Here is a 24,021-nt window from a genome sequence, read left to right as displayed (position 1 = left end):
ACACCTATCGCTAAGTAACATTAGTAGCTTCACATCATGACCACCACTAGTCCCATTCCTGCACAAAATCTTTTCAGAATTGCTTCAGTGCAAGATCTCCGTTTCCAAATAAACTTAATTGGTATTGATCACACCCACAAAGCTTAGTTACGCATTGAGCATAAAGGTAGTCAAGAGTATAAATCTGGCTTCTATGTGTGCTGGGAGAAAACAAAGGGAAGAAGTAATAAAATATATACACACACACACACACACACACATAATGAGAGTCCTGTAACAAATTTAGAGACGGGGACGTATCAATTATTTTTATTTCTGTACACTCCAAAGCACTTGAAAAAACAATGCGAAGGAGAAAAAAAAAAAAAAAAGTACACTTCCAAGAGCAGCTATATAATCTTAGGGGAAGAAAAAAAAAGCATGAAACCTTAGGGGCTAAAATGATAGTAACAGAGAATGCCCCTTAGATTTTTACTATATCCCACACCACTCATTTTTCGCTCCCAGAATTTATACTAGTCCTCCAGTTTAGATCATTCATTTTGTATCCTCCCCTCATACGCTCATTTTCAGTCAGGAAATCAAGAGAGCTTATGCAAGAGCTAGGCACATTTCTGCTCATATGAACCAGAGATCTGGCACGGACATCTGCAGATATTACAGCATTAAGGAGTTTCATAGGGTCTGTCAGCTATTTAGAAAGGCTTCAGTGGCAGCTGAACGGGTGTTTTAAAAATTAAATGTCATGTTTAAATAGTTCTTAAAAAGAAAAAAAGCCAAACCAACCAACCACCAAAAAAAACCCTCAGTTAGACCCTTAAACCAGATCTATCATAGATTAACTAAAAAGCAACAATTATTAAATTATTAGAATGCAATGGCAACATGCAAAACCATGTGGCTGCTCTCACATAGTGAAACGCCAAGTTTCATGTTTATCAAAAGAGGAACCAGAAAAGTCAGGTCTTGGCTTGTCAGGACAGGGCCACAGCTCTAAACCACATGCCATCCTTTAAACCACAGATGGGTTCATTGCTTACATCTGGTCACTGAGCATCAGCTGTTTGAGCAACCTCATCTAGTGGAAAGTGTCCCTGCCCATGGCAAAGGGTTGGAACTAGGTGATCTTTAAGGTTCCTTCCAATCCAAACCATTGTGTGATTTGCTGACACAGGCTCATACGTTTGTACACTGCACAGGTTCAAGGCTCAATAGTCCATGCGAGCAACAACAGAAAGAATAAAAAAAAAACCAAAAATGCTCACTTTGTTAAACTCATTTCCATTTAGCTACTGTCTTACATAAACATGCATTTTTATTTCACCGATTCTCAATTGATCATTTCAGACATATTAAAATTTTGCAATGGAAGGACACAACCACAGGGAGTAAATATAAACTTACTGATAGAAGATCTGCTTTTTAAATTACTTTGTGTGGACTCCTCAGAAAGTAACCACAAACCTCAGGTTGAAAGCCATGAATTTACTGCTTCTGACCTTGTAAAGACCTCTGCTCACCTCAAAACTTTATGCCACAAGCTTTATATGGGTCTTCAAAAGCCTACTTTATTTTTAAAAACCACAACACATACAGTAAGCTGAAAAATATCCCTGCATATTTACTGGTAAGCAGGTTTTAATTTTTACCAATGCTAGCAGTTCACTGGATTGTATTACCATGATTTTTCAAGGACTACACAGCAATTCACAGGAAAAACATGAGTCTGACATTACAACCAAAGCCCCTAATAGAAACCCCAACATTATACTTCGAAAAAGAAATCAGCAAAATTCCCACCTGAACAAATAACCCCAATCCGAAGAACTACTGAATGGATAAAAGGCCTGTATTCATTTGCCAAGTGATGAAATACAATAAAAATGTGAAATTAAGTACTTAAAACTACTAAATAGTCAGAATTGTTGTAGACCAAGGCTATTTTTCAGTCTAAATACCATATGGGTGGATGTTTTTCTTTCATTTAGTGGAAACAAAAGTCATGCTGTGTCAGCACACAGACACCTAAATAAATCAAGGAGGTTAGTTAAATACATGTTAGAAATGCTGGAGAGAAAAAGGACATTCCTTGACAAATGCACTCTTCCTGCAAAGTTGCTGAAAAAAAACAGGCAACTAGGTTAAATGGGAAAAAAAAAAAAAAAAGGGAAATACAGGAAGAGATCTGATGAATTTATGAAGTCAAATTATAAAAAGACAGCATGAAAAAAAAAAAAAAGCCCACACTGAAATAAGAACAACTCAGAAAAAGAATGAAAAAAGAAGTACCTATCCATGTATAAGTCTCCCCCAGTTGAAGCATGCAAGGATGAACAGAAAGTTTATCAGTTAAAGAGATACATTGAATTGCGCAGCTCACTCAAGGGTGTTTTTTTTAAATTAAACATAGGTACCACAGCATCCTGTCAAGAACTCAAGAAGACTTCTAGAAGAAACTTACGGTACTTCTGAAAAACAAGTTGGGGCTACATTGTAAAACTACAGATTTGGCAAATGTAAAAGAAAAATAGATGACTGAAAGCAGAATTTGTTGGTATTATACCTAATGCTAGGCTGCCCCCTTCAAGCATGAATTTGAAGGATTAGTGTCTTTTCTTGAGCAAATGCTTCAGTATTTGTAAACCATCACAAAAAGTGAAACTACAGAAATATGAGGTGATCTACCAATAACCAGTTTTCATTCAAGTGTAATGGTATTAGACATTAACCCATTGCTGAGTCATGGCATGCTCATGACAGCGAGAAATGGGCACAGCTGATGTGCAAGTCTGTCAAACTGCTTCTGAAAAAGTTCAAAATGCCACACTTAAGGAAGGGAATCCTATGGCCCCTTTTCTCCCTGTCCTGGGTTTACCAGGAGCCGTTTTGCTCCTTCTTAGTAACTGGTGCAAGCTCTGTGTTTTGACTTCCAGCCTGGGCAGAGAGCTGATAATACCGATTGTTTTTAATTGTTGCTAGGTAATGTTTATTCTGGCCAAGGACTCTGTGAGTCTCATGCTCTGCTGGGGACGAGGGAGGCCGGGAGGAAGCAGAGACAGGACACCTGACCCGAACTAGCCAAGGAGGTATTCCATACCATAGCACGTCATGCCTGGAGGGGGAACTGGAAGTTACCCGGGAGGGGAGGCTCTGGCTTCTTCGGGGGGGTCGAACTCGTTCGGCGGTGGTATCGTATTCTCTTGTTATTTTCTCTTATCAATATTATCATTTGTGGTAGCAGCAGTGGTTTGTGTTATACCTTAGTTACTGGGCTGTTCTTATCTCAACCCGTGGGAGTTACATTCTCCTGATTTTCCTCCCCATCCCTCCGGGAGTGGGGAGGGTCGGGGGGGGGGGGTGAGTGGACGACCTGTGTGGATTGGTTTAAACCACGACACTCCCATAGCTCAAAACATAAGAAGATAAACAAATGCTATCTCTGCTTACTTCTCCTGTAGATCTTGGCATGGTATTACTGTGGTAAAAAATTTAAAGTACACACACATGAGAAAAGCAAATCTCAAGTCCTTCTTAAAATATTTATGCAGAGTTCAGGAGATCTCCGTCATCTCCTGAGCTGCACCCCACGTTAAAGGTGACTTTCCCAAAGCCTGGACTTCGGAACGTTTTTCCTCACAGACCATACTCATACATAAGTATGAAATGTGATACTTTACTTTAAACCTGATTCTGTACTGTCTTACCTGGCTACAACTCATGAGTCAGAAATAAATAGCAGCTCAGAGACAGGGGATTAAATTAGTTGGAGCAACATTAGATTAAGTGGTAGCATATAATCAGACCAGACGATAAATCAAGAACTTCTATACAGCCAGTAATAGAGAAGTGCCTAAAGCTCACAAAATATGTGCACATTTCACAAACAAATCTGGACAACCTTGGTTAGTGTTGCTGTGTAGCTGCAGTGACTGTGCATACACTGTGAGCAACCTGCATATCAAATGCCTCTCTTGTAGCCATACCCCTCTCCCTCTCCTGAGAAAACAAATTTATCCAAAATAGGAAACTACAAAATTTGAATTGTAGCATTCAGATGCCACATTGGTACAGCTTATCTTGCATCACAAAGCCTGTGGGGACACAATATGTTTCAACATTAAAAAAGAGGAAAAAAAAAATTGAAAGTTTGACTCCTGGAGAACTCCAACCTGTATTACTTTCAAACTGATCAAATTCTACATTATTTCAGGAAAGCATTACTTATTCAACAATGTAGCAACTGATTTTGCTAAGATCTAGCAGGGCAAGGAAGGAATAAAACAAGTAAGTCCCAAGAGGCAAGGGATTCTACTAGAAGACATAAACAAAGATAAACTATAGGTTTTTCTGTGCATCTGAATTACTTTGGTATTGAACAGCATGCACATCTTGCATTTCCTTCTACTGGCTTCAGACCTATGCTATAACTTGATGAAGCCAGTTCTCTAAGGCTTTCCTGGGTTTCAGAAGAAAGAAATTTGTGCTCTGCAGTAGAATATCAATGAAATCGTAATACACTATCCTAGCAATTGGAACTGTATCAACATAATAATCCATGCAGTGATAACTGAAGTCACAGTTAAGTATTTAATCTTGTAAACTACCAAATGAACAGAGCGAGTGATAGAAAAATTGAGGACATGACAAGAAACTGCTTTCCCAGCTCCTCCCCTCCCATGTAAATTAGAGCAATTTGCTTTCCATTTCATACTCCTGCCATGAAAACAGGAAATACTCCGCATTTTCTTTTGTAATAAGGAATTCTGAACCTTCAGACTACTGCCTGTCTCAGTCTAGGCCCCTAAAAGTAAATGGCCAGAGCAAGAAATAGCCCTCTGCCTTTAAAAGCATTCATACATCTTTCCTTGCTGTGAGGACAGTACTTAGCACCCTCAAAGCTCAGGCCATCACATCATTAATTCTATATTGCCCTCCTCAACAAATATTTCTGGAGTGATAGGTGGGAACTAAGAATTACACGCCCCAAAGCCTTTCCCATGAGCATTTACCTGAAATTATAGAATCATAGAATAGTTAGGGTTGGAAAGGTCCTCAAGATCATCTAGTTCCAACCCCCCTGCCATAGGCAGGGACACCTCACACTAAACCATCCCACCTAAGGCTTCATCCAACCTGGCCTTGAAGATTTGTAGGATCTTTTGTACAATGTAGGAAATTGTAGGATCTCAGCACTTCTCTTGTCCTGAGGTAATTTTAGTTGTGGTAACAACTGTCTAAAAGTAAGGTGGCAATTCCCCAGCCTATTTTAGCTTCATTCTATGGGTATCATACATGCAAAAGTCTGACAAACTTGCAAGTCATTGCTTAACAGTTTATATGCTAAACGGCACCAGGAGGGGTTAACTACAAATTCTGACTAATTTTTAAAGGGTGAAACCGGTAAAGTTTTACCTGGGAACCAAAACACAAACCAGGTAAGCAGACTGACAAAATAGAAAAGTGCTGTAACCATGTCAGAAAAGGAAAATGTCACAGAAGTAGCAGCAGTACCTCACTGCAAATCAGCAGACAAGGGGAGAACTTGCCTCGCCTTCCAAGAAAAAGCCATGCAGCGATGCCATGGGTTTCTGAGATCTCATCAGATGGCATAGAAAAGTAAAGCATAAAAGAAGCCTGACTGAAAATCTCCCTTCCCATTTCACTAGAAATTAATGAGGTCTAATCAGATTTAACCAAGTGAACCAGACCAACTATCCCTAAAATCAGAGACAGTCTCTATGACCCATTCAAGTAAGCAGCTCCTACCCATACTTTATCCAAGGTTTGAACACACGAAAGTGGTGAAACTTCACTGCCAAGTAGGTGACTTCTGAAACCCTTCCTAAATCAGAGAGGTTAGGAAAAATTATGGTTACTTGCAAAGTCTTATACCAGCAAGTGTTCAGTAAGACACTTCTGTAGTTTTGTCTTCACAAGTTAAATAAAAACACATCAAGGGCTGCATTTGTGTTAATGAACAAGCAACTCGTTGTATTTGCTTGCGTCATATTCAACTTCAAAAAAATACACATTCAAGGCTGAGGTGCAAAACATCGGTATCATAATCACACTCAATCTGCATCAGTTTGATGTATTCAGCTTTATGCCTACTCAGCACACATAATGGACATTTGGGAACCACGGCTCATTTTAGAAGCCATTTGCACACCGCTTTCAACACCAGTAACAAAAGCCACATAGGCTCAAAAAGAATGCACACATTTAGTTCATCAATCTGAGAATCTTAACTAGTACATACATTCCCGTTAACATCAGTGAACCGTGTTTTATCCCATTTTCCATGCTAAAGTTGCCCAATTCTTATAAAACGTTTTCTTAATTTTTACTAACTACATTAAGCCACTTAGCTACACCTTTCACAAACCTCTGCCTGCTTTCAGATACCCCGTGCATTTCATTTATTTTAGTAACTATATATCTCCATATCCTGGGGCTCTGTTCACTCTTTAAAAGGTGAACTCAAAGCCAGAAATTTCAGCTCAAAAACAAATCAGATTTTTAGGACTGTGTCTCTGGTGAAATTTCCAATCTTTTTGTTTCACATCCTCTGGAATGTTTCAAATCATAGGCCCACACAGTGTCTATTCCCTCTCCAGTAGTATGATCTGGGATCCAGCAAGGGAAAGGAAAACGACAGGCAATGATTCTGGCATTACATTCCAGTTCTTCTTCCAGCTTCTTCTCCAACTGTGGCATCTGTTGAATGACAAGGAAAAGCTTTCAGAAGCAGTAAAAACCAGAACCATTCTCTTTAGAATCTAGTTCAAGTATTTAAGAGAAGTCCAAGGTTTGAAAAATTTTTGGAAAAGAAATGTAGGAAAGTATTCATGACATAGATTTTGCCTTTGATGCACTGACAAAGAATATCAAACTAGAAAATGGTTACTGTGCCTTGATTGGCAAGTCAAGAAAACTGTAGCTCTAAGTTCTAAAAATTCAGTCAAAACCCCATAAATAAGCCCTTAGATAACCACACATTAAGAAAAGACTTTGCATGTCCCAATTTATCATTCTCTTCAGTGGGATTCTCTGTAGAGAGAATTTATGATACCCCAAGTCACATGAACTTTTATGTGATACTCAAAGGCCAATGCATCTTGTAGTTTCCAGTCTCACCCCAAGACATATCCTAGGACACTCAAAATGTTACACAGCCAACAACCCTAAGCAAATATACTGCTGCCACTGTATGTAAAGTACTGGCATGTTAAATACTATCGAACTTGAACTTTGTAGGGTCCAGCCTGCTAATATATGCATGTAAATTGCTGCACTGCATGAAACAGCATATAGAATCATAGGATGGTTTAGCTGGAAGGGACCTTTAGTGGTTATGTAGTTCCGATCACCTTGCCATGAGCAGGGACATCTTCAGCTACATCAGGTTGCTCAGAACCACATCCAGCCTTGCCTTGAATGTCTCCAAGCGCATCTACCACCTCTCTTGGGAACCTGTTCCAGTGTTTCACCACCCTCACTGCAAAACAATTATTCCTCATATCTAATCTAAATCTACCTTATTTCAGTTTAAAGACATTACCCCTTGTCCTATCACTACATTCCCTATTAAAAACTTTGTCCCCATCTTTCTTATAAACCCCTTTTAGGTAATGGAAGGCTACTGTAACATCTCCCTGGACCCTTCCCTTCTCCAGGCTAAACAACCCCAATTCTCTCAGCCTTTCTTTGCAGGAGAGGCGTTCCATCCCTCTGATCATCTTTGTGGCCCTCCTCTGGACTCACTCGAGCGGGTCTCAGAGCTGGACACAGTATTCCAGGTTGGGATCTCACCAGAGCACAGAAGAGGTGGAAAATAACCTCCCTCAACCTGCTGGTCACACTTTTTGATGTGGCCCAGCATACAGTTGGGTTTCTGGGCTATAAGCACACACTGTCAGCATAGTATGCATCAGTACCCCCAGGTGCTTCCGGAAGGGCTCTCAATCCCTTCATCCCCAGCCTCTATTGATACTGAGGATTGCCCCAACCCACGTGCAGGATATTGCACTAGGCCTTGTTGAACCTCTTGAGGTTCACATGGGCCCAGTTACTGAGCTTGTCCAGGTCCCTCTGGATGGCATCCCACACCCCAGGTGTGTCAACTGCACCACTCAGCTTGGTGGTATCTGCAAACTTGCTGAGGGTGCACTTGATCCCACTGCCTGTGTCACTGATAAAGATATTAAACAGTACTGGTTCTAATAAGGGCTCCTGAGGGATATCAGTCATGACTGATCTCCATCTGAACACTGAGCTGTTGACCACTATCCTGTGGATGCTACCACCCAACCAATACCCTATCCACTGAAGAGTCCATCCACCAAATCCATACCTTTCCAATTCAGAAAGAAGGATGCAATGATGCTGTGGGGGACTGTGTCAAAATACCACTACACAACTCCTTCTGGTTAAAGACCTGCAGTCTAACTTTCCTCAATCTGCAAAAATTGAGCAGATACAAAAGTCAAAGGAAATATCACTACTCTTTCAAAGAGAAACACCCATCCCCGTCAGATACTCTGTTTCCAGTAATTATTTTGCAAATTCTGCTATGGATTAAATGAGAAATGAATTAACACATCTAGACTTCAGAGAAATCTCTTGCACATCCTAGATACTGATATGGGTGGGGGGGTGGGCATGGGGGAGCAAGAAAAGAGAAAAAAAAAAAGGGGGGGAGAAAAAAAAAAAGAGGGAAAACTTGATAGATTTAGCCATTTTTGTCCTTTGGAAAAATTTGACGCGACATTTTATCTGATCAGTGCACATCCATTTGGAATTCCTTTATTTCTTACATACTCTATCTATCTCAGGGAGTAATAACAGCAGCAAGCTGCACAGGTTACCTCTATTACATATAAAAGTCTACTTACTTGATATCTAAATGTTACGTCATGATACCAAAAGGTTAAAAGGACAGCAATGATTTACAAATACAAATCAATATAAGTCACAAAGGACATAAAACATATGAAAATTTCACCAAAAGGAAAAAAAAAAAGGCAACAGAACATTATTAGAAAACAAGACTGACTGAAGCAAATGTATTTCCCAAGGCTGAAGACAGCTTCCACTATCATATACACACACAGCATGCCTTTGATGTAACATCCTATTATAGCTACATTTAAGCTTACAATGAAATATCTTAGGAAAATTATAGTCACAGATCAAATACATCAGAGAGTTACCTCTGGATATTTTTGAGCATTCTATGCTCCGATTTAATCCATACAGCAAATACTTTAGAACATTTTTGCTACTGCACTTAAATAAACTAGAAAAATAAGCCCACTTTGGAATCTCAAACCAAGCTGAGACTCCAGAAAAGGAAGGACTAAATTATTACAGAAATTACAAATACAGATAGAGCCTATTTTTTAATGAGTAATTATAAAAATTAGTGACACTGTAGGTCTATATTAGCTCAAATTATAAAACATCATTAATAGCTCAGGCAAAAAAGAACCATACCCTTGAACTAAACAGTCAAACTAGTTTTTAAACTAAATCTAGCAGTAACATTAGGTGTTATAATCATACTATATCTTTTACCAAGCCAGGTTGGGGGGCTTTTTGTATGTCTACATAGATATACAGCTTACTAAACCTTTTGCACAATATATAATCAGTTAAAATACAGAGAACCTGAGAACATGCACACCTGGTAAGATTTCTTTCATCCCACCCTGAGCAAGTAGAAGCCCCTGCAATTACTCATAAGCCCCCCTTTCCCCACACATTTGCAAGAACAAGAGAGGTCTTAGTTTTCTCTGACGATCAGTAGCTCTACATTCTGTAAGCAAATCTTGGATATGTAATAAAAGCACTGCTTGACAGCATGAAATCAGAGCAGTATTATTAAAAAGCTGAAAAGATCTTTTGCCCTCAGTAAAAACTAAAAAAAGCATTAAAGGTTCTAGAAAATCAATTTAATCATTCAGGAAGCTAAGCATTGACGACTTCTAAAGTAAATTTAAAGGGGATCATGAGCAAACAAACACTCAGGAAATGCAGCAGTTCATATGTTTGGATCTATCACATTTATGACAGTATTTTTATTGGAAGAATTTAGCCCAGTGTTTACTGAACTTAGTGAAGTTATTCTGAGCCCTACAGCTACTCTTTCTGTCATAGCTGTTACTAATTTATCCCACTTTATACTATTACATTTAAAGTTAAGCCAGTATTTCTGATGGGTTTACTCACATTTTCCCAGGGCACTTGTTTATTTCTAGTTTAGTGAAATCTCCTTCTTCACCTGCACTATTCCCCTCAGTGGAACTGCAGAACTTCTGATTGCAAATTCAAATATTTATACTGCCCCCTCCCGGAACTCAAGCTAGAGAGTACCTAACATCCAAACTTGGCAACATCTGTAGCACAAGTAATGTAACAATTCCCACTAATATGCCACCACAAAAGCAGAGAAAAAGAAAAATAACTATTTTCACTTCAGTTTCCATCATGTGTTACGATTTAAATCTGAAGTATGTATCTTAATTCCAATGCTGTTAAAGAAAAAACAGAATAGCGAAGCTTTATTATGCTTCTTGTTGCATCTTTGTGTTACTACTACAGAAATATTATCAGTGTACATTGTACAGTATAGCATAAAATTCTTCACTCATTTCATCCCACATTTGCCTTAGCAGAGGAAGAAGCAACACAAAAACATTTATAGGATACTTCTGTTTCATTCCTGCATCTGCATTCAACCTATATACAAGATTTCAGTAATAAATCAAAGTACCAAGAATATTTTAAATACTTAAGAAATTTTCCTCTTTTACAGAAAACCAAAACAAAAAACCTACATCATTTGACCAAATTTATCAAATATATTAGTAAAGCAGTCACTGCAACTCAGTTACTACACCGGTTCTGAAGAATACTTTTTCCCCAGAGATACAACGAACATAGGCTTATAAAGCCTTCCTAAAAGGCAAAGAATTTGTGGATTTGTTCTCTAAGCAATTATACCTGAAATATTTCTAAACTTATATCCTATAAGTTTACCAATATCCTATTCCATTATCTCCCTGCAAACTCCTCATTTTTTCAGTACAAAAAACTAAATTTGTCAAGAATCAATCTATCACCTTCCCTCCAAACAACTTGAGAATATCGGTTTTCATTTTGGTTATGAACTAGTGGACAGAAAATACTCCTTAAGAAAACATGCCTATTTTCAGAGCTCCAGTCTGCATGCAGTCACAAGTTTTATCAGGTTTTATCACAGACATTAGCAAGCAGCAATGAAATATCAAAATATTACTACTAACTACCTTTGACATTTTACAGGCTGCTTCATTTTGCAGATAAACGTACTAACACTGAATGCCTCAGTATTAAAATAATTAAACAATGCAAAAAAACTTACCATTTGAGGCACCCCAAAAACAACGACATTTGTATAACAGGAAAAAGAAACCTAAAATAAAATTTGAAAACAAGTCTTGATGAAAATGGCGTTTGTATTTGGAGAAGCTCTCACCATTCTTTGCCCTGCAGCTGCACTCCTTTCACCAGGGATTTAGACCAAAAATTAGAAAGAATATCCTGTATCAACTTTTCATCACGCAAATTTTAAATAGACAGCTTTATATTGCTGAACAGCAAAAAACTTTTACTGCCTGGCCAAGAATACAACTATGTCTAGTAGCACAGAAAGTATTAATTTAGAAAATTATTTTACTCATGGCTGACTTTTTCCGCAGCTCCTGTATGTTAAAATGATTTATGTTTTAGGTTTGCCCACCCCTCATTGTTAAATGTTAGCTAGCTACAAGAACTTGACAAGCATTCCAATGCCCGAGTTCTCCCACTCAGTGCCATGAAGTTTTCCTATGCTCCCTTCTGAAAAAAGGAAAAATAATACGTTAACACTTTTCCTCCAAATTCCTACTATCCACTTGGGAGAGGCCCACATAAACATGACCCAAGAAGGCACACCACATTGAAAAAGCAATTGTGACTCAAATGACTGTAAATTGTGAAAAAAATCTCAGTCACATGTAAGTAAGTTACCTTAAAGCAACACTCAAGACCAGGTAACACACTACACAGCTAGAAAAGGACACACATCTAATGAAATGTCAGGTGAGACTGTGATCTCACACATTAGATGAATAAAGTCTTATTGCTGAGAGCTGATACTGTGGGGTCAGCAACATCTTACATTACAGCACCCCACATCAGTCACCAGGCACAATCATACCATAGTACGTTCAAGGAGTCTGTACTGAAAAAGGACAGCACTTCACCAAAGCACAAAACCAGCAGAGAAGCTAACTGTGCTCTGAGTTTAGTTTCTACAGGCTCAAGTACTTTTCTCAAAGGCCAATACAGCATCTTGTGGCCAGTCAGTATTTCTGGTTCTTTCAAGAAAGTATTTCTAAATTATTGAAATCTCTCAAATAGCCCAGATTTATTCTTATGCATTTCACCACCTACCTTCCATAAGTCTGAAATATAAAATCTGGTGTTGTGATGTACCCCATCTCTCCAGGCACGGTATCTGGAGTACCAGACTAGCCAGGGATTTAATTCATAACCAACAGCTTTGAAACCCATTTTTGCAGCTGCTATCACCTACAAGGAAGAAAGTAAATCTTCATTTAGAAGCAGAGAAAGTGTATTCACACATAGTTTTATTTACAATATAAATCAAAGGAATGCACTTTTGTATTTCATACAGATTTTAATTCCCAAGAGATTAACAGTATAGCAAACAAAACCTCAAACTACATTTTAGTGTTCTGACTAGTCCCATTGAAATTAATATTCACATGAATAAAATGAACCACTTAAACATTCACAGGGCAAAGCTATAAGCCTGTAGTATGTCTATGATTCGCGTAAGAGTTTAATTTAACATATTCATGACACTGCCTTGGAGTTGGAATACTGAAATTGGCAGTAGAGAGAACAGTGAAATAAGCAGAAAAGCTCAAAATGAGACTACTTAACTTATTTGAAAAGCAGTGATGGGTTGGCACTTGAGAGACACCTGAATTTGAGACAAGATGACCCACCAATAGAAAGAGCATGAAAATAAACTGCTGACCTACATTTAAAAAAGAGGTGAGAATTTAAATGTAGGATAAAAAAAAAACTGAAAAAGAAACCCACATATAAATCTCATAGCAGAGCTTTCATCCACTTCTAAGCTTCATATAACATTTTAAAAGGCAAAAGGTAATTCAGATAAAGAGATTTTTAAAGATATTCCTCTAAATTAGACACTAAAATTTAGAATTGTTAAGCTGTATTGCAAGCTTCTTCAAACAAGATCAAAACCTATTGAGATTTTAGAAGAAGTTTCTATTCTCATAGAAGCATCACCAGTATCTAGAATTAAGACTTAAGTCATAATTTAAAAGGCTACTGCCAGATTCTCACCAAGAGAAGCCTGATGAACTACAAATTACTGAACAAACAAGGTGCAATCGGTAAGTACACATCTCAAACAGCATTACCTGGACAGTGTGTTTCACACTATTAAAATAGCACATCTTTCATCATGCACACAGCACATGCAAATACACTAGAAAAATCTGACATTCTTACCAAGCTTGGAAATAAAAATGTGGTCATATTTATCCATTGATCACACCGAAGCACCAACTATTTAAAAACTCCTGAACAGAAGGTCAGCTTTTTTTAGGACAAATTAAGGCAACACCAAGTATTCAATTTTAGGCCTCTCCAAGCAGTTTTCAGACTCCATTGAAGCACACAAACACAAATAAATATATACATATAAAAATCAGAATTAAACATGGAGTGCCTATTTAATTAGATGCCTCACGTGAGTGTCAAGTCAGACTGCTGAGAAGAGAGGGCATCAAAAACTTCAGCTCACATACCTACATGCTTTTCTCCATTTCCTACTTGGGCACAATTCCTTCTAAGCCACTTTAACAGATTTGGATTTCCAAATCAAGTTTTTTTTAGTGTTGAGAAACGGTTGATTCATTCACATGAACTATGGATGAAGGCAGCATTCAAGAACTTAATTCCATCAAAAACCCACTTCATGCACCATCCTGTTACTAAACCTGACTTGAAACAGATGGCTATGGTTCACAAAACATCACAACTACAAAAAAAAGACACCATTCTCTACTACAGCCTCACCACCACTTTTCCGAATCAGAGTTCAGACAATGTCCTGGAAGCACAGTATTGCTTTGACTTTAGTGATTCTCACCATTTCTCTTGGGAATTCTTCTAGTTTCACATCATTTTTGTAGCAGGGCTGCTGGCATTGCACAAAGGTGTGAAGACTACAGTACTAGTGATACCAGGATTGTTATTTATGTAATCCACTGCTCATTTCTCATTCTTCGTTCCTCTGTCACCTTTATACAATAAGCATAGAGCTGCAGCTCCAAAAGCACAGTGCTATTTAATCTCAAAACTTCACATGCTGCAGCTATAAACTTGGGTGGAATCACAGCTCTTTGACAATCACAATATCAATACTTCCACTGCATCTTTTCACACGAATTCAAAGCAATCCCTTCAAGCCAACAGCATGAGTTCATCATTTTATACACTGCGTCATCAAGCTGCAGGCAAGACTGGAGTAAAAAACACTGCTTACTCCCCTAAACTGAACATAAACCCTTCTCAGCTCTGAGCCTTTTTCTAAGGCTCAGACAAAAACACTGGATGACAAGACATTCATAAATATGAGAAAACAACATCAGCCATGGCTGGAACATCTGACATTTCTCTGGAAGGCAATATACAAGGAAAGCGATGCCCATGACTTACAATACGGCCATCCCCGCTACCAATGTCAACTAGCGAGCCACTTCTGTTTTCTAACATTCTCAGCACATTCTGGATCTGGGTGGAAGTTGCAGGAACAAAGGGCAGGCACACTTTCCTCAGAGCCGGGGTCACGAAGGGGACGACCACAGCATAGAGAGCCACTAAGGTCCCACCAACAGCAGCGGTGACCATCAGCCCCCAGCTCCTCCCTCTTGATGCACCCTTGCAGTCGCCCTGGGGGGGGGCTGCATAGCTCTCATTTGCTACCACCTTGAACATCATACCTAGAGAGAAACATGAAAGAGTAATTTCTTTAATAGCTTTATTATGTACTTAAGACAAAGCAGTACTAGGATACCAGGAGAGGAAAAAAACCAAAACAACTTACACCCCCTTGGGTGATGCCAAGGCTCTACGGAAAACATTACTATTACTACTTTTTTGAGGCTAAAGCGTTATTTTTCCAGCTACAAAACCAGTTTCCATGTAAGCCCATAGTTCCCCCCACCCGGCCGGGCAGCAGCGCACCCCAGAACAGCTCAGGGACGGCGTGAGGAAAGACCTCCCCGCCACAGACAGCCGGGAGGCCGCTAACCCAAGCGTCCCAGAGTAGTTACAGTTTTTTCCCCAGGAGTAACTTTTCTCCATAGCACAACCGCCCCCTCCACCAACCACCACCCCACCACCCCCACAACACCGACAAGCGTCCGGTCTTAGCCGGCCATATTTATAGGGGAGGGCAATACCACTTCGCCACGCGGGGGTAAGAGGGACCGAAACCTTTCTGATGGCGCCTCACAGAGGAACGGAGCGCACTCTTCCGCCGCGTGTCTGACCCTACCACTTCACGGTAACGGTGCCACCCGGTGCCGCTCGCTGCCACCGCGCTTGGCTCCCGTATTCTACCTCATACAGTATATCTCCTCCCCGCCCCTTCTCGCATCTGGGGAAGGCGGCCGCGGGCACTCCCGTTCTGAACGCTTCCAGAAGGTCCGCTGGAGGCGCCATATAAGTCTCGCCCGCCAAATACGTCTCGCAGCTGCCGGCTGCGCAGGCGCGGAGCAGCGTGCTGCGTCACGGCGTGGCGGCGTCCGGGTCGTGCTTGCCCGGTGTGTGGGACCCGCAGGAGGGGCTGCAGCCATGTCGGCCATGGGGACTTTGGCGTTTGATGAGTATGGGCGCCCTTTCCTCATCCTCAAGGATCAGGAACGGAAGACGCGCCTTATGGGGCTCGAGGCGCTTAAGGTGAGCTGGCTGGGGCCGCCGATCCGCCCGCTCCTCGCGGGGCGCCGCGCCATGCTGCCGTTAGGCCTCAGTGGGAGGATGGAGCTTAATGGGGCGAGGCGGTGCGACTCTTGTCTTCGCTCTCGCGTCAGGCGCACCTGGGCCCGCAGGTGAGGGAGGGATGGGGACGGGGGCAGAGAAGGCATTGCCCCGGGGCTGCGCCTCCGCCACCCGCGGCATGAGGTGTATGAGGGCTGCGGGGGGTCCTTTCCCCTGTAGTTTCGGCGCGCCCCTCCCAGCGCCTTCTGGGCGCGGCGGGCAGGGAGGCTCCTCGCAGCCTCCTTCTTTAGATCCCCCTTTTTTCCCCTGTCTGAAGGTCTGAAGCTTGTGTTGCTTTTTTCTGTTGTTTCACCCTTTTAAGCTTCGGGGCTGTCGTGCTGCCTCCTTTGGCAAGCTATAGCGGTGCATGTGCATGTGCAAGTAGTGCAAGAAAAGGCACAGAAAATGTTTCTGACGTAAAAGCAATACTCATATTGACTTTTTTCAGTCGTAATTAGCTTATGTCAGTTAAATTACAAAATCTGTGTTAGCAGCTTATTGTTATGTTTTTCTCAGCTTAATATTATGATTTTGGGATGCGGAATAATGATTTGACTTACTTTCTCCTTTGTTTTATAGTCTCACATAATGGCAGCAAAGGCTGTAGCAAGTACTCTGAGAACATCCCTTGGGCCCAATGGTAATAATAATTTTAATGATTCCTTTTCTTTTTTTTTTTTTTGTGGGGGTTTTCTAGATTTTTCTTTCATGCTGTGAATATATTTTTAGGCTTGGATAAAATGATGGTGGACAAAGATGGGGAGGTGACTGTGACAAATGATGGTGCTACCATCCTGAATATGATGGATGTGGACCACCAGATAGCCAAACTTATGGTGGAGCTGTCTAAGTCTCAAGATGATGAGATTGGGGATGGAACCACTGGAGTTGTTGGTAAGACAAGGTTTTAAATTTAACTTAGCTTTTCCAGCTTTAACATCAAGCTTGTTTAGTTATTTTAAGAAACTTTATGTGAAGTAACAACAACCTTTCTTTCGCACATTCTTAGAATATTTACTATTTCAGTTCTTGTATTAGAAGCCTTGTGATAAGAAAGACTTTTGTGATTACATTTTAAGTTGATGTCCTCTTTGTACTTTCAAAATTTTTTCTTCATGGTTTTCTTCCATAACCTTCTGTCTGTCCTGCTGTGATGGCCATGTGGCTTTTTGGTCTAAGAGCATGCAGTTTTCTTTCTAAGCAAAGCAAGTCTGGGGTTGTTTAGGGTTATTTTGTCATTCAGGAAAGCTTGAACTGTTAAAATACTACAGTAAAAATTAGAAGGTGTACTCTTGAATCTTTTGATAATGTATTAAAGCTGATGCTGGGACATGTGGAAGAGTAAATGTTACTGTAAAATTTTGTTTTATAGTTCTGGCTGGAGCCTTATTGGAACAGGCTGAGCAATTGCTGGATCGTGGTATTCACCCCATCAGAATAGCAGACGGTTATGAGCAGGCAGCTCGTATTGCCATTGAGCATCTAGACAAAATCAGTGACAGCTTTACAGTTGATCCACAGAACATTGAACCACTGATCCAGACAGCAAAGACAACCTTAGGCTCTAAAGTGTAAGTCACACAAACTTCAGAAAAATGTATCAGTTTCATTAAAAACGCCTGAAAGGTGAAACCCTGGTGGTTTGATGGTTTATTAAATTGTTTGAATTATTGGAGTGGCTGCTGAAGGCTAATTTCTCAATAGACTTGTGTCTCAGGATAAAAAATTGGGCTTTTTCTCTAAAAGGACAATTCTTTGTGGCTAAAGAGTGCAAAATTAATTTAATTCTAACCTGATAACTCCAGATTTCTTCATCATAGCAAATTCCAAGAGTAGTGCAGACCTCTTAAAAATAATTGTGTGTTACATTTCAAAGGTTGGTTTTGGTTTTTTCCTAATACTAAAAAAAAAAGTTTGTTAGATTGTTCTATAACTGCATATTTCTTTATAGGTTCTAAGTGTATATAAATTCACACATTATAAGCGCTTTGCAGAGCTGTCTTTTTAATAGTAGTTTAGTGTTTTCTGTGACTTGAAGGTTTCTTAACAAATTCTCCTTGCTTCTTTCAAGTATGTATTTTGAGACTATGTCTGCAAAGACTACTTAGACAAATCATGCTGTGTGTTGTTTTCTGCCATATTTAGCACCTTTGTTTCTGTGAACAAACAAGCAGGACCCCCTGTTCTGTACAAAAGTTGTTAGCTATAGTGGTAGTTTTTCTGTTCAAGATTGATAAAATAGCTTTTTTTCTTCCAAACTGTGGAAACATAATGCAACTTTATGTTTTTTTTTAAAACCTAGAGTTAACCGCTGTCACAGACAAATGGCAGAAATTGCTGTAAATGCTGTACTGACAGTAGCAGATATGGAACGTAGAGATGTTGATTTTGAGCTAATCAAAGTACAAGGCAAAGTGGGTGGTAGACTGGAAGATACACAGTTGGTTAAAGGAGTGATTGTGGATAAAGATTTCAGTCATCCTCAGATGCCTAAAGTAAGTAATATCCCTGTTTGCATCTCATCTGTAATGCTCAAATAACATTGTCTAGCTCACTTCAAATGCTGTCCTAGCATTTCTTAAGTATTTAAACAGTGCTGCAGTTTGGCTTGTTTTTTCAACCATATATCAACAGAGGAAGGGGAGAGGAGCATTACATTCTTTGTGTTGGAAGAGACCAAGGCAGAATTTTAGAACAGTCTTCAGAAATGATGGCAGGAGGGATCACTGTGTGGCCAAGTGAGGACAGGTGCACAATTCTGTTTTGAAGCAGAAATAATCATCCGTAATGTGTAATATGCTTGAGATGCTTAATGCAACTTAGTATCAAGAAATGCTTCTTAAGCTTTACGAGTTGCCATATTGTCCTGTTTGGAACAGGAAGCTCTCCTTCTATTATATTTGGTGTAGGTAAGGTCTCCAAGTCTGTGCAGCATACTTCAAGAACAAAGGATGCAATTTAAATTTTTTACTATTCTAAAATACTTTTCTAGTAGTTGATACTGTTTATCCTATGAAAAGGACGATACATAATATCAGTCATACATAAAAGGTGGCTGTGAAGATGAGTATGTAGTACTTCTAGTAGTCACAGTGGATTGGGCAAATAATAGTTTCACAGAAGATTTTTTCTATATGTATTTTTTTAATGATAAAAAGACATCAGTGGTAGAGATGGTTATGGGCTTAAACAGTGTCTAAGCTGTGGAATTTGTTCTAGGTGGGTTAGAGACTTCTGAAAGAATTATTTAGGTGTAGTTAGTTTCAGTTTAGAGTAAGTCAAATGATCCTTGAGTTTCCTCTTATCCCTGTGTTTTTATACATGTCTGTATGTTTCTCAGATACAAGGCAGAGGTGTTACTGAGGTCAAAACTCAACTTTTTTTTTTATTCCATTTTGTTTTTGTGGGTTTTTCTTTAATTATACAGGAGCTTAAAGATGCTAAAATTGCAATCCTTACTTGTCCATTCGAACCACCTAAGCCTAAAACCAAGCATAAGCTTGATGTCACATCTGTGGAAGATTACAAGGCACTGCAGAAATACGAAAAGGAGAAGTTTGAAGAGATGGTGAAACAAGTAAGATTGTTCCTCTGTTTTCTACATTTTCATGACTCTCACACAAAATAGCATAGTGCAGTGTTGTATTTCTGGAAATGAGCTAATAATCCTGATAGGAGGCAACATCCAACCAAGAATAATAAAAGTTAAGGTGACATAAGAAAGATACCACACTAGTTTGAAATTAACTTGAACTCTGTGTATGCCAAATAGTTTTTTTTTTTTTGGACTTGCATTTTGAGAAAATTAGGAGAATTAAAATCATGAAGAGATTGTTATTCTTTACTGTGTTAGTTCTGATCAGGAGATTGACGTTGTATGTTGCTTTCAGATAAAAGACACTGGTGCAAACCTTGCTATTTGCCAGTGGGGTTTTGATGATGAGGCAAATCACTTGCTGCTCCAGAATGAGCTGCCTGCTGTTCGTTGGGTTGGTGGAGCTGAAATAGAAGTAAGTAAAATCTTCTAAAATTGAGCTGTATACCAGTTCTCAAACATTTCTTAAGTACCATGCTGTACCAGTTAAAAGTTTGGGCTTCCTGGGTAGAACTGTGTAAGTATGTGTATGGGTAGGTTCTGGAGAAAAACTAGGGAATCTGTGAGAAGAACCTACAATGAATGGGATTATGGTTTACAATGGGAGTGTATGCATATTGGCTAGGAGTGTTTCTGCTTTTTAGTCTTGCTCTTTGCAGAAACAAGACATTACCTGCAATACTTTGAAGTGATGGGAAGATAACCTTTTGGATTAGGCATTTGACAGAGTCTCTCCCACTAGTTTGTTATGAAAAAGGCAATTGAAAAGTCTTCTCAAAATAATTGATTGTTGTTTAACTTCAGTTAATCGCCATTGCAACTGGAGGCCGCATTGTTCCTCGCTTCTGTGAACTCACAGCAGAGAAACTGGGTTTTGCGGGTGTTGTCAGAGAGATCTCCTTTGGAACAACCAAGGACAGAATGCTTGTCATTGAACAGTGTCAGAATTCCAGAGCTGTGACCATTTTCATTAGAGGAGGAAATAAAATGGTGAGATGCCTGGTTTTTTACAAGTGTTTTATACATACATTGCAGAATGTGTGGTTTCTTCCAAAACCATGTTAGCTCTTCTTGTATTTCTCTAAATTTTCCTTGCAGTGTGGATAAATAGAAGGGGAGGAGGGTTTTAGGCAGTGATGAGTATGCGTTAGAAATCACTTGTTAGATTCATGTACTAAGTTTTTGAATGAAAATTTTGTTTCCTCCTATTAGATCATATAGTTCATAAATAGAGAAGTAATTTTACCTGTGGATGGTCTAATTTCTTTTTTCTCATGGGGGGGTGTCACTTTTATGGGTAAAGGCATACTACTGTTTTTAAAAGATTGGGGTTTATTATAGATTTGGCATACAATTTCTGATTTAATCCTGTTAAAAAAAATTAAAAATCCCAAACCAGCCCCCACCTCCTGAATGAGACCACTTTAAATGCTGACATATTTAAGCTGGTTCTTGGTTTAGTGTTAGTGTTAAATTACATTTACTATTAGTCAAGTCCTACTCCAGGTGAAAACCTTATGAAGAAAAGAACATAACCTCTAGTCTGAAGAGTTCTTTAAGAAAGAAAAATGCAGCTTTAAAGGTTAGCATAACTTGTGAAATCTTCCTACATCTGTTGAAGCTGGGAGTTGACACAGATTGCAGTTTGAAAATAATGTTGGCATTTAAGTTTATGTGTTTTGCATCTTGGAAATAGGCAAGATTGAAAACCTTGTTATGTAAGTATTTGTTGCTTGAATTTACATATTTTACAAGTAACACTGAAAAGGTGTTGGGGGTTTTTAATTCCTGCTCTGCCACTGAATGTCTGACATTTTATGTTGGGAAATTAGTGTTAACATAGCTGCATTAGAGCCATGAAAAGATCCTACAATTTATTTGCAATTTCCACTTCTGTGTTAGGAAATGTATCTTCATACTTTTCAGTTGTGCATGTTGTAAAATACATGCTGGTTTATAATTGCAGATCATTGAAGAAGCAAAGCGATCTCTCCATGACGCATTGTGTGTCATTCGGAATCTTGTTCGTGATAATCGTATTGTATATGGTGGTGGCGCAGCTGAAATTTCTTGTGCCTTGGCAGTCAGTGAAGCAGCAGATAAGGTAAGAAAGAATAGTTGCAACTTCCTTTAATTTATAAAGGGAAAATAAGGATTAGGTTTGTTTTAAGAGATTCCAAAAAAACTGTCAGAGTTTCCAGAATGTACGTTATAGAACTTTCTGACCTTCTTTGATAACCAGTGCTGAAAGTTTTCCTTCTCCTCTGTAAAATGTCATTCCCAGTACCTTTTTCCTTTTATGATAAGAGCAGTTTAAAATGCTTTCAATTTGCAAGTAGTAGGTATTCATTCAGTTGATACTATTTCCAAGAAAATCTGCATATCACATATATTTTGTAGCTAATGTGAAAATCAGCTTTTGCTAACCTTTTTACTCAGAATAGCTGTAGGAACTTAAGTTTCTTTTCCCCTAGTGCCCATCTTTGGAACAGTATGCTATGAGAGCTTTTGCAGATGCTCTGGAGGTAATTCCCATGGCACTCTCGGAGAACAGTGGTATGAATCCAATACAGACAATGACCGAAGTGCGGGCTAGGCAAGTGAAAGAAAACAATCCTGCCCTCGGCATTGATTGCTTGCAGAAAGGAACAAATGGTAAGAACTGCAATGTGAAGAGGGAGGAGCACAATGGGGTTTTCTTTCTCACAAAGTTTCTTGGGGTGTTCTTTGCTTTGTGGTTTTGGCAGGGTTTTTTAACATATATGTCACTTCAGTTATGAACTCTTGCCCCTTACATAATAAGTAGGAATGCAGGTGGACAGATACATGCATGTCTACTAGATAGAAAATGTCTAATTGCTTGAAAAACCTTTATTTTATGGCAGTTCATCATTCAACCACCCTGTGGTACAGGTCTTCCCATGACATCCTTGCAGGCAAGCTCAGGAAGCGCAGGCTGGATGGACAGAGAGGTGAAACTGGCTGAATGGCATAGCTCAGACGGTTGTGATCAGCAGCAGAGTCTAATTGGAGGCCTGTAACTAGCGGTGTTTCCCAAGTGTCAATACTGGGTCCAATATTGTTTATCTTAATCATTAGTGACTTCGATGAAGAGATAGTGTGCCTTCTCAACATATTGTTTATCTTAATCATTAGTGACTTCGATGAAGAGATAGTGTGCCTTCTCAACAGATTTGCTGGTTATACAAAACCAGGAGGAGCATTTGGTATCCCAGAGTGCTGTGCTGTCATTCAGAGGGATATAGACAGGCTGGAGAGTTGGGCAGAGGGAAACCTAACAAAGTTCGGCAAAGTCAGGGTCCTGACCCTGTGGAGGAATAACCCCATGCGCCAGTACAGGCTGGGGGCTCGTGTGCTGTGAAGTAGCTCTGAGGAGAGGGCCCTGGAGGTCTTGGTGGACAATGAGTTGTCCATAAGCCAGCAATTAACCAAGAAGGGTAATGGTATCCTGGGCTGCATTAGGAGTGCTGCCAGCAGGTTGAAGCAGGTTATTCTCTCTCTCTACTCTGCCCTGGTGAGGCGTCACCTGGAGTACTGTGTTCAGTTCTGGGTTCCCCAGTTGAAGAGAGACATGGAGTTACCTGCAGAGAGTACAGCAAAGGGCTACTAGAATGATTAAGGGTCTGGAGAGTTTCTTGTTTGAAGAAAGGCTGAGGAAGTCAGGGCAGTTCAGCCTGGAGAAGAGAAGGCTCAGGGGTAATCTGGTTAATGAGTGTCTTAAGTATCTGAAGGGAGGATGTCAAGAGGATAGGGCCAAGCTTTTGGTGGTGTCAAGAAGTTAAGAAAAGATTTTGCATCTTCATGTTCCAAAATGTTTGGTAAGATCCCAGACATAAAGCTCCAGTTTGTGCAAATTGTTTCTCGACTATGGTGGCCAAGAGCAATAATTTTAAAATGGTCTTTACAATTACATTGAAATTACTACCTCAGATTAAATGTTATGTCTAGTTTTCAGGGCAGCATCTAATTCTTCTGCTTCTTTTTGGCAGATATGAAGCAGCAACATGTCATAGAAACCTTGATTGGGAAGAAACAGCAGATTTCTCTGGCAACTCAGGTCGTTAGAATGATTCTGAAGATTGATGATATCCGTAGGCCTGGAGAGTCTGAAGAGTAAAGGCTGAAAAGCACAGAACATTAAGGGGGCCACCACAGTAGAGAAGATGGTAGTAGTCTGACGCTTCATCTTCAGTTGTTTATTTTGGATACTTTTTCTTTCAGATACTGTAATGGCTAATTGTTGGAAATAAAACACAATTGAGCGCTGGTGGTTTCAA

At 39.6% G+C, this 24,021-nt stretch overlaps 2 protein-coding genes across 7 annotated transcripts; one reads left to right on the top strand and one right to left on the bottom strand.

Annotated features, from left to right (window-relative positions):
• Positions 1 to 5,964: 5,964 nt before the first annotated feature.
• On the bottom strand, positions 5,965 to 15,866 carry ATPSCKMT (ATP synthase c subunit lysine N-methyltransferase). 6 transcript variants are annotated; one of them, XM_065667636.1, is made up of 5 exons: positions 15,712 to 15,866; positions 14,806 to 15,089; positions 12,478 to 12,615; positions 11,405 to 11,455; positions 5,965 to 6,717 (listed from the first exon to the last, which is right to left on the bottom strand). In XM_065667636.1, the coding sequence occupies exons 2-5, from the start codon at positions 15,085 to 15,087 to the stop codon at positions 6,520 to 6,522; spliced, it is 669 nt and encodes a 222-aa protein (XP_065523708.1). In that variant the 5' UTR covers positions 15,088 to 15,089; positions 15,712 to 15,866; the 3' UTR covers positions 5,965 to 6,519. The 6 variants fall into 6 exon arrangements, with proteins under 6 accessions (XP_065523708.1, XP_065523707.1, XP_065523705.1 ...); XM_065667635.1 differs by lacking the exon at positions 15,712 to 15,866 and adding an exon at positions 15,552 to 15,705; XM_065667633.1 differs by lacking the exon at positions 15,712 to 15,866 and adding an exon at positions 15,586 to 15,705.
• CCT5 (chaperonin containing TCP1 subunit 5) lies at positions 15,865 to 24,021 on the top strand. The gene is made up of 11 exons (XM_065667630.1): positions 15,865 to 16,050; positions 16,708 to 16,768; positions 16,858 to 17,022; positions 17,501 to 17,699; positions 18,431 to 18,623; positions 19,556 to 19,705; positions 20,019 to 20,138; positions 20,528 to 20,713; positions 21,690 to 21,827; positions 22,198 to 22,378; positions 23,734 to 24,021. Exons 1-11 carry the CDS (start codon positions 15,946 to 15,948, stop codon positions 23,859 to 23,861), a joined length of 1,626 nt encoding a protein of 541 aa, XP_065523702.1. The 5' UTR covers positions 15,865 to 15,945; the 3' UTR covers positions 23,862 to 24,021.

Source organism: Lathamus discolor, chromosome 2 (genome assembly GCF_037157495.1).
Source record: "Lathamus discolor isolate bLatDis1 chromosome 2, bLatDis1.hap1, whole genome shotgun sequence".
Classification (NCBI taxonomy): Eukaryota; Metazoa; Chordata; class Aves; order Psittaciformes; family Psittacidae; genus Lathamus; species Lathamus discolor.
The sequence above is the reverse complement of the archived record's forward strand: the minus strand, read 5'-3'. Positions and strand labels throughout refer to the sequence as shown.